This window comes from Camelus ferus, chromosome 17, assembly GCF_009834535.1.
Source record: "Camelus ferus isolate YT-003-E chromosome 17, BCGSAC_Cfer_1.0, whole genome shotgun sequence".
Lineage (NCBI taxonomy): Eukaryota > Metazoa > Chordata > Mammalia > Artiodactyla > Camelidae > Camelus > Camelus ferus.
The window spans coordinates 31,623,379-31,639,490 of record NC_045712.1 but is presented as its reverse complement, the minus strand read 5'-3'; the positions used below and the strand labels follow the sequence as shown (position 1 = coordinate 31,639,490).

At 55.2% G+C, this 16,112-nt stretch overlaps 1 protein-coding gene across 1 annotated transcript; it reads left to right on the top strand.

Moving 5' to 3' along the window:
* Positions 1-726: 726 nt before the first annotated feature.
* On the top strand, positions 727-7,196 carry LOC116657209. The gene is made up of 4 exons (XM_032458833.1): positions 727-1,562; positions 1,757-6,217; positions 6,313-6,471; positions 6,667-7,196. Exon 2 carries the CDS (start codon positions 3,506-3,508, stop codon positions 4,883-4,885), a length of 1,380 nt encoding a protein of 459 aa, XP_032314724.1. The 5' UTR covers positions 727-1,562; positions 1,757-3,505; the 3' UTR covers positions 4,886-6,217; positions 6,313-6,471; positions 6,667-7,196.
* Positions 7,197-16,112: the final 8,916 nt, after the last annotated feature.

The window sequence follows — 16,112 nt, the reverse complement described above, 5'->3', positions numbered from 1 at the left end:
TGCGGACGCTAGCGCTGGACTCAGTGCGTTTGCGAACAGAAGGGGGGGAGGGGAGAAGAAGGCACAGGCTCCTGGGTGGCCCGGCCGTGGACTCCTGTCTCTCGTGGCAGCCTGGCCCTTCCTTGCTCAACCGCGCTCCATGCTCCCGTCACTTTCAGGGTTAAGACAGCACTGAGTCTGTCTGGACAACATCTTAGGGGCCTTTGCAGGGGGGTCGCCCTCCACCTTGGGGTCAGGGGGAAGAGAAGTGGGTGTTGGTCCCACCCCCCAGGGCTGGAGAGCCTCGAACCCTGTGCAGAGACCGTGGGAGCCCTGGAGGTGACACCTTGGGACCCTGAGCCGGCAAAGAACGGTGGGCAAAAGCTAGCAAGGTACCAGGAGCCGGTGTGTCTGCGGCCCTGCGGGAGCCAGGAGAGGCAAAAGCTGATGTCTACAGAGTGCCCGCTGCCTGCATGAGGCGCTGTCCGGGTGCCTTGCACTCCCATGGCGCTCTGTGGAGAGGCGGTGGGGCGGGTACGCTGGGCCGCGGGGCTTGGAGCAATGCAGGGCCTGGAGCCTGTGTTCACACCCCTCCTGGGGCCGAGGGGCCGACTCCAGGGGTCTTGCGGGAGCCTTACCCACCCGTCGACTGCTCGCAGTCCCTCTGCAGGGACCCCTCGTCCCTCCTGCCCCGACTCGAGCCTCACAACTCGCCGCCTCCCCACCACGTCCGCCAGATCTCAGCATCTCGCTGGTGGTCCTGAAACGCGGCCCGGCCTGCGGCAGCACTGCCAAAGTGCAGTCGCCTCCTCATCAAGGGCGTGACTTCCGCCACGAACCCGAAGCGCTCGTCGTACCACGCACTTCACCTTGGTCTTCAGCATGCTCATTTACAAGGAAGCGTCAGAGTGCTTTTCTCACAGCTGTGGGCGAACGTTCACTGCCCAGATGAACATGGTGAGTTTTGTTTTGTCCTGTGTTGGTGAGAAGCTGGAGGGGCTGCCTCTGAAGCCGCTCGAACCCACTTCTGAAGAAAAGATGTCTGCACATTGACACGATGAAGTTCTAGAGCTGTTTCCAGTCAGGCCCGTTTACCTTTTCCGTGTTCTAACCTTCGGTTTCATGTTTGCTAAGCTCTCCCTGACCCCCAGGAGCACGTGAACATGTGCTGAATACGCTCCCGGTGTTTTCATGGTTTCATCTTGCATCTGAAGCTTTAATCCATCTTGAACAAGGAACGGGGTCCAGGTTTACTCAATTTCGAGGGGTTGGCCTTTGGCCCAGACTGTCCGTTCAGAAACGCTCTCGCTCTCTCCACTGATCTGAAGGTCATCTTCTCACGTATTAAACGTTTATATAACCTCAGGCTGATTTGTAGAGTTTCCGTTGTTTTCTGCTCCGTCCTTGCGTCAGGAGTTCAACAGTTAAAAGATCTGAGCTTTCCTCTCTGACAGCCCCATCCCCCACTCACTCGCTTTCTTGTTCACGGATTTCTGCTGGGAAAAGGACATTTAAAAAATTGTATGTCTTTCTGTGTGGACACGTCCTGTCCTTCCGTCGACTCAGTAGTTGCTGTTTCTCAGGTGAGAGTTGGAGCCTCCCGTCCTGGGCCTGCTTCCTTGTTTGGTTTATTCCTAGGATTCCTGCTTTCTCACTGAATCGTCAATGGGACCTTTTTTCCAATGTATTTTGTTACAGTTATTTTGGGAAGTTTGGCAAGCCACAGGTTTTGTATATTTATTTTGTAACTGGCCACCAAACTGAATTCTCTTTTCAGCTGGAATCGCTCTCCCCCACCCCATGGTGCTCTTGGGAGGCGGCCGCCCAGGCAAAGAAGGCTGACTCCTGGCACCGGGGCACGGCTCCGGCTCCGAGAAGGAGAAACTGCGCCCCCCGTCAGCATCCAGGGGTCCATCTCCAAGCAAAACATTTCCTCCGTGAAGGAGCTTCTTTTACGTCAGTTGGTATTTCGGTCAGGAATTACAGAATGTACTTCGCCACAAGTTCAAAACACACTGCCTTCTGAAACCAGGCCTTTTCCAACAAGATCAACAACAAATGTGTTACTTTTCTCACACCTTGGACACGCAGGAAAATGTGTGCTCAGGGAGCTGGCTGTGTGCCCGCCTGGGGAAGGTGCCAGGCAGGACGAATGCTCTGGGGCAGGGGCTCAGCTGGTCCTGTTTGCCGGACTCTGCCTAGCTGCTAAGAGTCCCTCCCACCCCACGGTCCCCGTCCTTGCAGGGAGCTGGCTGCCCCCCACCCCCCACCCGGGGATGGGCCTCTGCAATGCGGAGTCCCTGGAGTTTTACTCACTGCGTGCCCCACCCGCCAAGTTCTGTTTCCAGCCTCTCACTCCCACATGGGCACCAGGAAGGAGGTGCCACTTTGCCTTTTTTAAGAAGTGGAACCGCGGGTTCACATGTTAAGTATTTGTTGCAGGCCTTGTAGACATTCAGGAACAGAAGCTGGATCTGAACCCCGTTTAAACTGACGATTCTCAAAGATTCTATTCTCAGCATCTAATTAATTTTAATTGGCACTGAGAGCCTTTCAAGCACAAGGGTACATAGCACATGTTTCATCGGCTGTGGTAGCACATGACAGCTTGTCACCCTGAAGATCCTCTGTCCCCTCAGGAGAGGCCGAGAGAGGGAAGCAGCCTCCTAGCTTTATCATGAGCACGATTTTCACCTCGAAGACCCCCTGAAAGGGTCTTGGGGGCCCAGGGCCACCCCTCCACACTGCTGAGGGCTGTGCCTTTGTGAGCACAGATAGAGGTGGCTTAGCTGCTGCCCTGGGAAGATGGGTCCAGATGGGCTCATGGTGACAAGGAGACCAGGAGGAGAAGGAGAAGATGATGGTGCCGAGCAGAGGGGCCAGCACGGGGCTGAGAGACTCCTGGCACTGCTTCCGGCACCCCCGCAACCATGGTGGAGACCCCAGGACCCTCACTGCCCACCGGCCTCGCACAGGTGGGACTTGGGTCCTGTTCTTGAGGAAGGACCGTCTCAGCGGGGGAGAGGAGACCACCCAAAAGCGAATGGGCTGCACACACAGGAGCAGGGGGCAGTCACCACGGGGCTTCGAGAAGGTGTGACTCCGCCCGGGGGGGTGGGTACCACGAAGCAAAGGCACAGGTGAGTGGGCAGCCCTCGCCCGGGCCGTCACTGCTGTGATGATGGTACCGGGCACGCGGCGACGAGGACGAGCTCCTTCATTTCTGAGCCTTGGGCTCCCCGTCTGTCGAATGGGACTGACCACAAAACCTACCTCATAGGGGACCTGTGGGGGCAAGACTCTGAGTACTTGGGCTGCCCAAAGGCCCCTTGGCCGCCTCGGGCCCTCACCGTCTCCTGCGCCCGCAGCACCGTGGCGCTGTTTCCACGACCACGAGGCCGCCTGTGGGCCGGCAGCTCAGGGGATCGCCTCACGTGCTCCAGTGGTCCCTGCACAGAGCTGCCGAGCCTTGTCCTCCCTTTCATCACTAGCACTCGGTGCGCCCTCCCCCGCGTGCAAGAGTGTTATGAATGGAATGTACCAATTCCAGCCTGAGCTCCAGGAATGCGCCCCACCTCCCAGGCAGGGCACTCAGCCCACAGTGGAAGGGCGAGGTCCTCGGGGGCTGGGGGCGGGGTCTGGGGGCACCGGCGTCCTGATGGATGGGGCACACGCCCACCTCAGCCTGGGGATGTGTGTGTGCGCGCGGGCGCACACACGGAGGGGAACGTACAACCTCGGCACGTACACAGAGACACTGCAGAGGGGCACACACAGTGGTACATGCCATCCACACCATGATCTCCACAAACAAATGCACATAGTAGGGGTATTTGCACACACAGAGCCGTGCACACACGTGCACCCCCCACCCCCGCACAAACGCATTGCTGTGGAGTGCATACAGAACACAGTGGGCCCGCACACACGTCAAAGGCACACTGATGCCCATAGCGTAGTGCACACACACAGAGACCCCCAGACACACTTGGAGGGAGGCCCCAGGGGAACAGCCTCAGTCTCCTTAGCAGACAGGCCAAAGGCAGAGAGCCCCAAAGTCTTGGGCACAAAACACCATGCGCTGATTCCTCTCTCTGCCCTGCTGGCCTGGCCTTCGGGGCCTCAGGCCTCGTGGGAGGAGCTACACTGGTGTGGTGTTGTGGATGGGGCGCCACTAACTCAGGTTCTTGTGTTTCTGGTTTTGTGCCACTGCCTCAGGGCTTCAGCAGCGGCAGCTGCTGCCTGGAGAAACGGCGCACTAGTGGGTCCCTCAGTCCAGCCCCACAGCCCCGGTCCTCCCACCCAGCCTCTCGCTGCCACGGCTGCCAGCCAGCCCTCAGGTCCAGCCAGGTCCAGCCTGCTCCAGTGCCTCCCTGGGCCTGCTCCCGCTGGGCACCGTGTCTCCCGTGGGACATGGGGTAAACAAGCCTCGAGGCCCCATGGGAACCAGGCATCCTGCCAGACTTTCCATTCATCCATCCGTCCATTCATCTATCCATCCAGGAATTATTTGCTCAGTGCCTGTGTCATGCCAGGCACCACAGTGATCCCCATCAGTCAGGACACCCCAGTCCCCGTCCCCACCTCCCTGCAAATTCCAGCTCACACATACACTCTGTTTGGCTTCCCTATGATTTTAAAACTTTTGATTTCCTATGGAAACCCAGATTTCTGTCTTTTTGGAAAAATGGGGAAGTCTGACGTCAGGCCTGCCAAGCTGCCCCCCCGACTGCCGGAGTACTGCCGCTGGCCCCGCGCCCTGCCATCCGCTGCCGCTGGCCTGTGCTTATCTTGGGGCTGCTTGACACCCCCCCAGGTCGGCTTTTGTGTTTGTGGCAGGGGCCCCCAGCCCAAGCAGGGACAGCCCTCAGTGGCTGGAGGGCCTGGATTCACTCCTCTAATTTAGGCCCCCCGGTGTCTGTGTGTTTTAAGTGTGAGGCAGGAGGGTATCCATGTGTTTTAGATAAGCCAGTCGGGATCAAGATATGTACAAGCCTTAGGTTCTTCGTAAATGGCTGCAGCTTGAAGTCTCGGTTGCTGAGCTCCCTCCCAGAGGACGGGCAGAGCACTGCCCCTTCTCCCCAGGATCTGCGACATCGCTGCTGCCTGGGCAGGCTTGGGTGGGCGGGGCTCTGACCCCGGCTGTGCCCTGAGCTGCCCCCTTGTCTCAGGTTCAATCTTTGATGACACATCCCAGCATTTCTGACTTGCGTTTCATACTCTCCTTTGCGTTAACAAATGGACGTCTGGTTGCAGGCTGAGGCCAGAGACCCAGTGAGTGACCTGGACACTTCCTTCAGCTCCCAGGGCTCCTCATAGGCCGTTGCTCTGCTCTGAGACCTGGGGTGCATGCAGTGGCTGGGCTGGCCAGAGGAGGGAGGAGGAGGAGGAGGTGGCCACATGCACTGGAGGCCAGAGCTAGAGTCGGATATCTGGGGGACTTGGCAAAAGGGCCTCACAGGACCACCCATGCCCTCAAGGCCAGCTTCTCAAGAGGCAGCAGGTGCCCAGGCAATGCTGAGTTGTGCGCTGGCTGGGCCTCTGAGCTCATGTAACCCCACTCTCTGTTGTGCAGGCGGCTGAAAGGGCCACCCAGCAGGGGAGGCATGGCGGGGCTTTGTGGCAGCCGCACGTGGAATGGGGTCACATCGGTCAGACACACTGTGGTGCTTGCCCTGGGAGCCCAGGAGAGGACCGGGGCAGGAGGTGAGGCGCCTGCTAAGTGCTGAAGGGCCTACTGGGTGCTCTGCTCCTGTTAGCCACAGCCCTGGTGGAACCAGCACATGCACCTGGCCCTCCCGCCGCACAGTGGGTCTTGGTCCTGGACCCACGGCTGGGCGCTCAGCTGTGCTGACTTAGCGAGGCCGGTCACTCTCAGGTGTGGGACTGAGGCAGGTGTTTTCCCTGGGACGTTAGACCAGTCAGCCCGGCCCCTACAGTGTGACCCCTGGGGACACCACCACCCCTACCAGAGGGTTCCAGCAGAAGCAGGATTCCAGGTTCTTCTGCTGCCTTCCACTGCCCCCCTCTGGCCAGGCTGCCGGGCCACCAGCTGGCACAGCGCTGGCCTGGCCTACGGGTCAGGCCACCAGGAGCAGTGCCCGGAAGTGCCCTGGAGAGGCCGCCCGGGAAGGCCCTGCACCCCGCGGGGACGACGCTGGGACGCGCCACCCGCGTGGAGACCCTCTGTTGTTTCTGTGAGGGTCCTTGGGGCCGTTCCCACATTCACTCGCACCAGGTGAGGGGGAAACTTCCAAACCTCAGAGGAAGGGGGGGGGGCGGGGCTGCGCAGCTCCGGCCTCACGCACCCACCCTCTTCTCTTCCCTCCCCAGCTGGGCTTCTCCTTCAGGAACCGCACTGTGAGACCTGCCGGGGCCTTGGTTTCTGCGTCCTTGAACTGCAGCTCTTGGGCCCAAAGGTTTCGTGCTCTTTCTGATGCTGAGATTCAGAGCAACGAAGAACCTTCCTGGCCTCTAGGAAAAGATGCGCAGGTGGGGCCTTTCCCTTCGTGGAGGCTGGTGAGGGGACAGGGTGGACAAGCCTCTGTTTCCTCTTGATACTTCTAAATTTCAAAATGCAGATATCTCTAGATTTTCTGGTATGAACATGTGAAAACCCCTAACTTAACCATTAGTCAAGGGAAGAAAACTGTAAATTACAGCGTCACGTCATTTTTCTCTCTCCAGTTCAGCACAAGTGGAGAAGCCTGTGCAGGACGGGAGTTGCTGAGGGGCCGGGGAGGCAGCGAGACACTGCGTGGCCTGTTCTGAGGCGGGAGGGAAGAGGGCAGGCCACACCACGCAAGGAATGACAGCAACTTAACACCAAAGTGGTGGAAGACTCACCTCCTAGTGGGCCTTAAGGATTAAGAGGTTTGACTCCCAGGAGCCCTCGAGCCTCATCATGTGCTCATTGTAACAGCGTGATCAATAACGTGCCCCAGGCGCCACGACAGCCCCAAAGCTGACCGCAAGAGGCCCAAGAATGGGCGGTGGCCCCGTCCCTGGGAATCCCAGCCCCTTCCCCAGGGCGGTTGGATTGAGCCCACCTGTAGGCGTGTGAAGCTACTGAGCCCATAAAAAGTGACAACACCACGCCTAGCGGCCCTTTGCGCTCTCTCTCCCCTTTGGAGACGCCCTCACTCTGTCTCTGGAGTGTGTACCTACTTTTACTTTAACCTGAGCACCCAATTCCCACACCTCTTTCCTTGTCTTTCTCTTGCCTGACACTCTATGCAGTATGTGTCTCTCTAAATAAATCTACCTTTACTCAACGGTGGCTCGCACTTGGATTTTCCTGTGCGAAGCCAAGGACCCACACTTGGCGGGGCACGTCCCAGGGGCTCCACCGAGACCTGGGACTCGGCCCTCATGCCCCATATCTGATTTCCTGCATCACCCCCAGGAGACCTTCACACAGACACAGGCCTGTGGTCGGAGAGACCACTGGTTGTTTGTTAGAGCAGGAACGGAGAGTGAGCCATTTAAAAAGTAAGGGAGGTGTTTGTGCGCTGCTGTGGAAAGTTTTGTGATAGGTCGAGGGGAACACATAAAGCCAGGTGTAGAAAATGGGTGTCTGCAAAAATAAGCACGCTTGTACACGTGTGTGAGCCTCACAAGTGCATGGACAGTGTGTAGAAGTGGTTCACGGAGCTCATGCCCGGCTGTTTGCCGCTGTGTCCTGGGGAGAAGGCAGCAGTGACGGGGACATTTCTGTCCATTTCTGAACTGCTACACTGCTGGGTCTGCCCGCCCGAGTGTGGATTCATATGTGGCTTCGAGATGAGGCCCCCCCCAGGAGGAGCCTGGGGTGGGGGGCGGGGTGCAGGTTGGGGCCAGGCCTGGGGTCATGTGTCTGCCACCAGCTGCGTGGGCCCGGTAGGGTCCAGCTCCAGTCTGGGCCTTGGTCCCTGCGTCTGAAGTGGGGCAGTGATGTCAGCCCCACGGGGTTGCTGTCCAGCTGTGTCTGTATGTCCCTGAAGGGCTGGCATTGCCCCAGGACCTGGCAGATGCACCCACCACTGGGCCCATCCTGCATCTTCTCCGCAGACTCTGCCTGTCGTCTGTCTGTCGCATCTGTTAATGTCCGTCATCTGTCACTGTCCGCCATCTGTCTGTCACGTATCTGTCGCACATCTTGCACAGTCTAAATATTTACAGACGGCGGGGCCCTGATGCACAGGCTGCAGGCTCGCCTCCTCACCCTCCTGCCGATGCAGTAGGTGTGACCCTGAGGCCCGTGACGGCCAGTCTGGCAGCAGCGGACACACTGCTTCAAGCTCCTCCTGCACCTAGGGAGTTACAAAGGTGACATGTTGGCCACATCTCACCAGGAGGCAGGCAGGCGTGCTTACAGAGTTTGACCCAAGAGCATTCGGTGAAGGCAGGCAGAGTCGGGGAGCCGTTGCCCGGTTCTGCGGGACCCACGATGGCTGGAGCTGCACAAGGGCATCTCCCAGTGGGGACAGTGGCAACAGAGGACACCGCCACAACCAAGACTACAGCGTGCGGGGGGGCGGGGCAAGCACCCTGACCCCTTCCCACCTCCAGCCGCCTGCCCGCCTGCCCCAGCCCGACTGGAAGCTGAAGGAAGCCCGGACCACCTGCATTCAGCCACCCGGGGCAGGGGCGGACAAGGAGGGGGAGGGCACACCTCCCGGGACAGTGAGGGAAGGTTAATGAGGGGCGTGAGCGCTGGTTTTCTGGGACCAGGTGTGGGTGTGGCTCTTCCTGGAACTGGGCTGCCACCGCCTCCTCGGCCTGCTGCGGTCCGCGGGTGGTAGCGCCAGGCAGACGCTGATGCCTCACAGCGAGCAGTGAAGGCTGCTGGGCAGGTCTGCCGCCCGCCGGCCATCTTGGATTTGGCTGGTTCTCACCAGCTCTGTCTGGTTCTGGCGGCCTCCTATCAGACAGAGCCGACACTTTCCTCAGGGCGGGGCAAGTGGGGCTCAGGGTGACGCCTTGGTAAGGGTCCCCCCTGTTCCCGGCCCTCGGTCTGGAGGGCGACGAGGGCGGGTCCGGCTTCTGGAAGTGCTTCCCACGGACAGAGCTTTGTCACTCGCGGTGGCACGTGGCACACGCCGGTAGGAGGAGCAGGTCTCTCCTGACACCTGGAGGTAGGTCTGCTGGCCGCCTGGTGGAGCCCAGTCGCCCACACGCTGGGTGACCATTTGGTACGTGACAACCTCAGTTCTCTGGGAGACAAACTGACCAGCAGGTGAGGACACACGGACCAGGGGCAGGAGAAGGAGGCAGGCGGCCGGTCTGAGGCGTGGAGCCAGCCCGGCTGCGGACGGTGCTTCTGGTGGGCCAGGCTTGTCCGGCCAGGCCTTCCGAAGGGGCTGCACCCCCTCCCTCTGACCACTGGCATGACACAGAAACGGGGAGCCAGGCTGGGCCGGATGCCCCCTGACCAGCCAACAGGGAATCGGGAGCCACGTGGCAGTCACGGTCACGTGGGCCAGAGTCCACAAAGACTTGGAACCGGCTCCCCGGATCCCTGGGCCGCTGTCTGAGTGACTGCCTTTGTAGTTGTGGCCTCGTCCATGGCCCCTCCTGCCCTGCTCACGAAGGGCCCCATGGGCCATAGCTCCTGCTCTGCTGGTGGTCTCCCTCCCTACTCCACCAGTGGCCCCAGAAGCCGGGAAGCAGGGTGAGTGTAATTTAAAAAACCTGAATAACCTGGACGGGGCCACACCACCTCCAGCCCAGTGTCAGCAGCACAGCTTTCTTGTAGGCAGGCTACGGCTTCTCCCTGGGCAGCCCCTGTGGTGGGGGCCCCAAGGAGCAGGCACCCCTCCGGCCACACTGCTCTGGGGTCTCTTTGCTCACATTTAGGCCGGTGGTGGTGCCACCCTATCCAAGACGCGGGCTCCGTAGGCTGCCTCCAGGCGCGTGTGGTCCTGTCCCTACCGCCAGAAGCACCCCGTGTGCCAGGCTCGCCCCTGCCTCACCTGTGGGTGGGGGCGGAGTGGGGGCAGCCTTGATGCCCCTGGGCAGAAGCACAGAAGTGCAGGAGGAATTAGACTAGAGCCTGGGGGTGTTCTCAGGTGTTCGCGGGGCCCCGGGAGGTACAGGGGCCTATCTGCACTCCCTGATTGAGGCTGGGAGGGCAGACCCAGCAGTCAGTAGAATTCCTGCCCTTTGAGTGTTTTGTGTCATGTGGTACAAAGGACTAATCTGCCAGAGAGAGACAACAGGGAGGACCACCAGAAGAGCCAGCCTGTGCACCCCAGTCGGGAACAGCGTTATTTGCCTTTAGGATGTCTTTACCCGAGAGCTGAGGTCAGAGAGGCCGGCGTGCGGGGGTCGGACACGGCTGTGACGAGGTCAGTGACCCAAGAGTGCTGCGTCTGTTAGGGGATTCCCTGCGAAAATCCCCTTGTGTTAGCAGCTGATCCAAGGAGGCCTTGAGACCACAAGGGTGCAGCTGCTTTGGGAAGGACTGGAGGTGTCCTTGAGTCTGATACAGTTCAGAGCACTTAGATCCTCAGTAACTCAGGAACACATCTGAAGCCTTGCCCACAATGGCCACCCAGCTCTGTTTTGGATGCCCAAACCACAGTTACTTTATTTTGATTTCTAAATGTATTTTTCCTCAGTAATTAAAGCAGATATACAATGCTGGTTCAGTAGATCACAAAAACAGGCTGTCCTAGTTAAGGTAAATCATACATAAGCTAGAGGGACTTCCCTGGACCTCAGTGTGTGCAAACTTTTTCTATCATTTTCCCTATTTGTGTGTAAATCCTTTAACAGATCAAAATATTTGCCATCAGCCCAGGGCGGTTGTTGCCTGCCCCCCCCAGACACAAGGTCCCTTATGCTAGACCTACCGTTTTTTTTTCCAAATGTATAGATATATCTTATTGAAGTATAATCAGCTTACAATGTTGTGTCAGTTTCTGGTGTACAGCACGTAGGCCTACATTTGTTTATTCACTTGCCCAGTTATCCACGTCGGGGAAAACCAAGCAGAGGCCGTGGCCAAGCTCAGCGGTGCACTGATGGGAAACACCTTGCAGGCTGTGCGTATTGTCAGTGACGCTGAGCCATCGCCCACACCAGGCACGTGTGCTTTTTGCAGGAAGCAGCGTTACACGTCCTGGGTAGTGACACTCGGTGACAGCTGCACTAAGAACTTGCTTTCCTTCATTAAGTATCAGGGGCGACCGTACAGTTAACACAACAACACTGAATTCTGACAGGGCCTGGTTTCAACTCAGGGCATTTGATCTTCATCTAAAAATAGGTCGCTGCCATGAGCTTCAGAAACAAACTCAGAGTGTCTTTTTAGCAATTCAATTAAACCTTACAATTATGTAACATAACAGTAAGGAGCTATCTGGGAGGTGAGTCTTGGTAAGTACAGACCTCAATGAACAGAACCAGAACTTAATATCCACTGAAACATAACCTTTTTCTGTCTAAAATTACCCTCATTTCTACCAAATATAGCCAAATTAAGACTAGCTTGTTTGCAAAATAAGTCTGGTTTCAATAAACTTGGCCTGATGACTTACATAAGTGTAATTGATCATACAGGCTCTTTTAAAATTGACTTTGCTGGAAATTTTTAAAAGGAATCTCAGACTGAATTTTAAAAAGACCTCTCAAGGCCAGGAAAGCCACACCAAGGGCGTGTCTCAGACTCTTCCTACAATATCTACAGAGATGAGTGAATTCTACTCTTCTTGAGATCCCCAAATACCTTGAGATTCCTGCACCTCTTGAGAGGTGGCTTTCTTTCCTCACTGGATAAGGCTGCTGGGAACTAAGCATCGCCAGTCTCTGGAGGGACCAGGTAGAGAGAAGACAACTGTTTCAGTTCTGCTTCTAAAGGTATAATTTACCAAACTGCTGTAAGTCATAATCAGCTTGAGGGAAAGGGTTGCCACAGATTAAAAGTCAGTAATGTTTCAGAGCCCAGGCAAGTTGTAAGCATATTCTCCAGCTCATGCAGTCCTAAGTAACTAATCCTTGATCTCTTATTAACAGTTTCATGAAGCCATCATGGTTCTGATACAGGAAAATGGGGCCAGAGGCGGGGCGTGTCCCAGGTCTCCGATGAGCTCCTGGGATGCGCCCCGCCAGGTGAGGGTCCTCGGCTTCGCAGGGGAAATAACTCAAGAGCAAGCCACAGTTGAGCGGAGGTAGACTTGCTCCGGGAGGTGCACACTCCCTAGACTGAGTGGGCCGTCTCCGGAGGCCAGAGAGCCTTAGGAGAGAGGTTCCCCTTCCACAAGCAGGGCGTGGGCCTTCTCAGAGGTGAGAGGCGGCCTCAGATCGGGGGGTTGTCTGGGAAAGTGAGATGGGCTCCAGGCTCAGGGCTCTTCTGGGCTCAGTAACCTCGTAAGCTAACAGGTGGGAGGATGAGTCCAGCTACCCTGGGGACGAGGCGGGGCTCCCAGGAGCCGGGCCAAGCCCGCTGTTTGACCTGCGTAGTCAGCGGTCAGGATGCTGGTGGGAGGGCCATTCGGCCTGTTAGTGTGTCGCAGTGAGCCTGTAATGAAGCTCAGGACTGACTAGAAGTCGTCTCCGCCGTCTTGGTGCTAATGGCCGTGTCGTTCCTTCTACAGTCGTGCCTGCCGCCTTCCCTCCTGTCTCATTTGCACTTAGGGTTCTTTCATTTCCTTACTCAGTTCAGTGGTATGATCTGAACATTATCAGAAACCTGTACCTGCCAAAAAGTCTTTCCTGTGAATCTTCTTGAAGATAAAGAATTTTTGTGGGAGCATCAAAGTGAAATAATAACTTGATGAACGACAAAAGGCTTTTAACAAGCCCAGTTAAGATCTGATTATAATGCACTTGACAATGCTGAGACAGCAGTATTTTCAGGCAGTAACTAGAATTGGAACTGATGGCGCTATACCAGAACATATTCAAATTTCAGGGCCTTTGTACAACTTCTAGAACATTCACATCAGTGGCATTTACCTATACAGTATAGTCTAAGATTGCCATCCCATCCATTTGACAGTCCTTTGCATGCAGTTTAACAAACCAAACAACCCCAGTGGACTGAGGAGCCGCAGGGGCACTGTGGACAGCTCAGCGCCAGCTAGGGAGAGGGACTCACACTCTGCACTGAGTTCCAGGAAACGCTGTTCTCTTAACACAGGGAGTGTCAGACTCCTGTGTTGCACCAGCTGAGTTTTACTAACAAAGTTCCTTACTTAAATTCAGTCTAACCTTAGCCAGTCCTGATCGTGTACGAAACTCTCTTTTCCGAGGTTCCTTTTCCAGGCACCTTCTAGGGGAACTGCACGCCGCTGCCTCCTTCTGGTGGACTGCTGGCCACCCCGGCCGTCCACGAGGAAGCTGTGTCACTGAGGCTCTGTCTACGCATGCCCTTCCTCCCTGTGTGTGTCTCTATGTCCAAATTTCTTTTTTATGAGGACGCCAGGTGTTGGGCTGGGGCCCACCCTAATGCCTTTTATTTTAACTGGAATACCTGTGCAAAGACCCTATTTCCAGAGAAGTTCTCACTCTGGGGTCAGGACTTCAACATGCCTCTTTCCTGAGATACAGTTCAGCCCGTACCACTCTCTGGGGGTCACTTCAGTTGTGAATTTTTTTTAACCAGTGACTTCTTTCCCTTTTAATATTTGAGGTACTTTTTTTCATAAAAAGTCATATTTTACATGGTTAAATCAGTCACGATTTTTCCTTTCTGACTTCTGAGGAACAAAACACTTTTATCCCAAGTTTCTAGAATTATGATTTTGTATCTTGTTGAAATACTTTTATTGACGTTTCATGTTTAAACATTTAACCCTTTGGGAAGCAAACCTGTGCACAGTACAGGAGTTCTCTCTTGAACTAAACAGAAGCACGTGCTTCCTAAGGACCAGTGTCAGTCCTGGCCACATGGAGGAAGGGAGCGTCTCCTCACCACGTCTTAGTCAGCACAGAGCCCACCCCTTCCATGGACCCAGAGAACCACACCATCATCTGCAGTTTGTCCTTTTCCTGCCTCCCTTTCAGGCTTGTCTGGGTAAGAAAGTGCCCACAGACTCCCTTCCTTTAAAGGCTGCTCCCTTGGCAACACATTGAGAGCCTTAGAAATGAACGGTCCATGAAAGACTGGATTAAACTGTTGGCAGAGGACTGTGCTGTCCTCGGGCTCCAACGGGAGAGAGAGGGTGCTGGCCCTGCTCAGACGCTTGCAGAGATGCACCCCATATGCACACACTCATCATGGTCAGTGGATACGAACAGGGAGCAAATTTTAAAATACAGCTCTGGAATCCAGCTGTCCCACGACGCTCTCACTGTTTCTAAATGGACAATTGGTACAATGATGCCTTTGTCTCTTCCCTTTGCAGTGTTTTTGCCTCATTTCTTTGACTGCAAGATCTGGAATTTTGTGGGCAATGTTAACAGACAGCTTAGGGCTCCAGTAATGCATCTGCAGTTTCTAAGTGTCAAAAGCTCTGAAGTTTTAAAGTCCTTTCTAGGTCTGCGGCAGACTTGTTGGGAAACAGAGCCCGACTGAGCCGGTGCAGGCTGCTCGTGCTCCGCAGATGCACACCTGGGGCAAGTGCACCTTGTCCCTGAGATGCCGACATGCCCAGTTACCTTGGTTAAGGAGAGCTGCCCATTCCCCCCAGGCCTGCACCCGTGTGGCATGGACACAGCATGGCCTGGAAGAGCTGGGGAGACTGCCTGAGAACAGCGGAGAGACTGAGAGGAGTTGGGCTGAGCCACGGAGAACCCTCTGTTCCGTGGCACACGTCCGCCGCGGCTGGCTGAATTCTGCTTGTGCTGCATGTTTCTGAGTCAGGGTTTGTGCATTTGATGCTGAGGAAACAAAAGTCAGAATCAGTGGGCGATGAGCGGTGAGGGGCACGCTGCCCTCTAGGCACGGCCTTCTCACGTTAAGCTGCTTTGTTTTGTTTTTAAAAGCAGTTTCTCCACACTTTCTCCAGAAGTGCTCATTGTGTTTTTGAGTAGGAAAAAAAGGGAATTAGAGATATGCAAACTGAACAGATTCTTAGAGAACCTAAGAATCAAAACATGATTGAGAAATGCTGATACATAACAGGACCCCACTGCAGTCTTTTCCATCCACGAGCGAAGTCTGTATGTGCATCTAGAACAGTGGCAGGGTGTTTTGTGGACCAGACTTGAAATGCCGATTCAGACAGAGCTGAGGTGTTTAAGGAGGAAGCCGGGGGGCTGTGTGGGGTGGCAAGGGTCTCCCCTCCATGTATTTTTATATGTATATATTTATGTACGTGTAATTGTGGTAAAAAACGTAACTTAGAATTTGCCATCCTAACCATGTCACGTGTACAGCTAGGTAGAGAGGTCGACCCACGTTGTCAGGAAACAGGTCTCCAGGATTCATCTTGCAGATCTGGAACTGTGCCCCCTCCTCCGCTCTCTGCTCCTATGAGTCTGACCTCTCTAGATACTTCATGGAAGTGGGTCAGACAGTGCTTGTCCTTCTGGGATGGCTTATTTCACTGAGCATCATGTCCTCAAGGTTCCTCCACATTGTAGCCTGTGACACAACTTCCTTTTTAAGGCTCAGTAATCTTCCATTGTGTGGATGGACCACATTTTGTTTATCCATCTGTCCATCAAAAGACATTTGGGCTACTTACAGCTCTTGGCTGCTGTGAATAACGATGCTGTGAACATGCATGTGCAAAGACCTCTTTGAGCCTTTGCTATCAGTTCCTTTGGCTGTACGCCTGGAAGTGGGATAACTGGATTCGCTTTTTTTTTTTTTTTTTTTTTTTTGAGGAAATCCTATACTGTTTTCCATAACGGCTGCATCATTTTAAAGTCCCGCCACCTGTGCAAACCAGTTTCCAGTTTCTCCACACCCTCATCAGTGCCTGTTGTTTTCTGCTTGTTTGGGGTTTTTGATGGTAGCCGTCTTAGTGGTTGTGAGGCAGCGTCTCGCTGTGGTTTTGGTTTTCACTTCTCTGATGATCAGTCATGATGGACCACTTTTCATGTGTTGGCCATTTATATATAATCTTTGCAGAAATGCCTATTCAAGTCCTTTGCCCATGTAAGAAATCTGGCTATTTGATTTTTAACATTATTGAGTTGCCGAAGTTCTTTATATATTCTGGCCTTAACTCCATATAAAGCATATACTTTGCAAGTGCTCC

Bases quoted from the DNA above. Each gene is read 5' to 3' on its own strand.
- LOC116657209 (XM_032458833.1), top strand. From the start codon at position 3,506: ATGAATGGAATGTACCAATTCCAGCCTGAGCTCCAGGAATGCGCCCCA.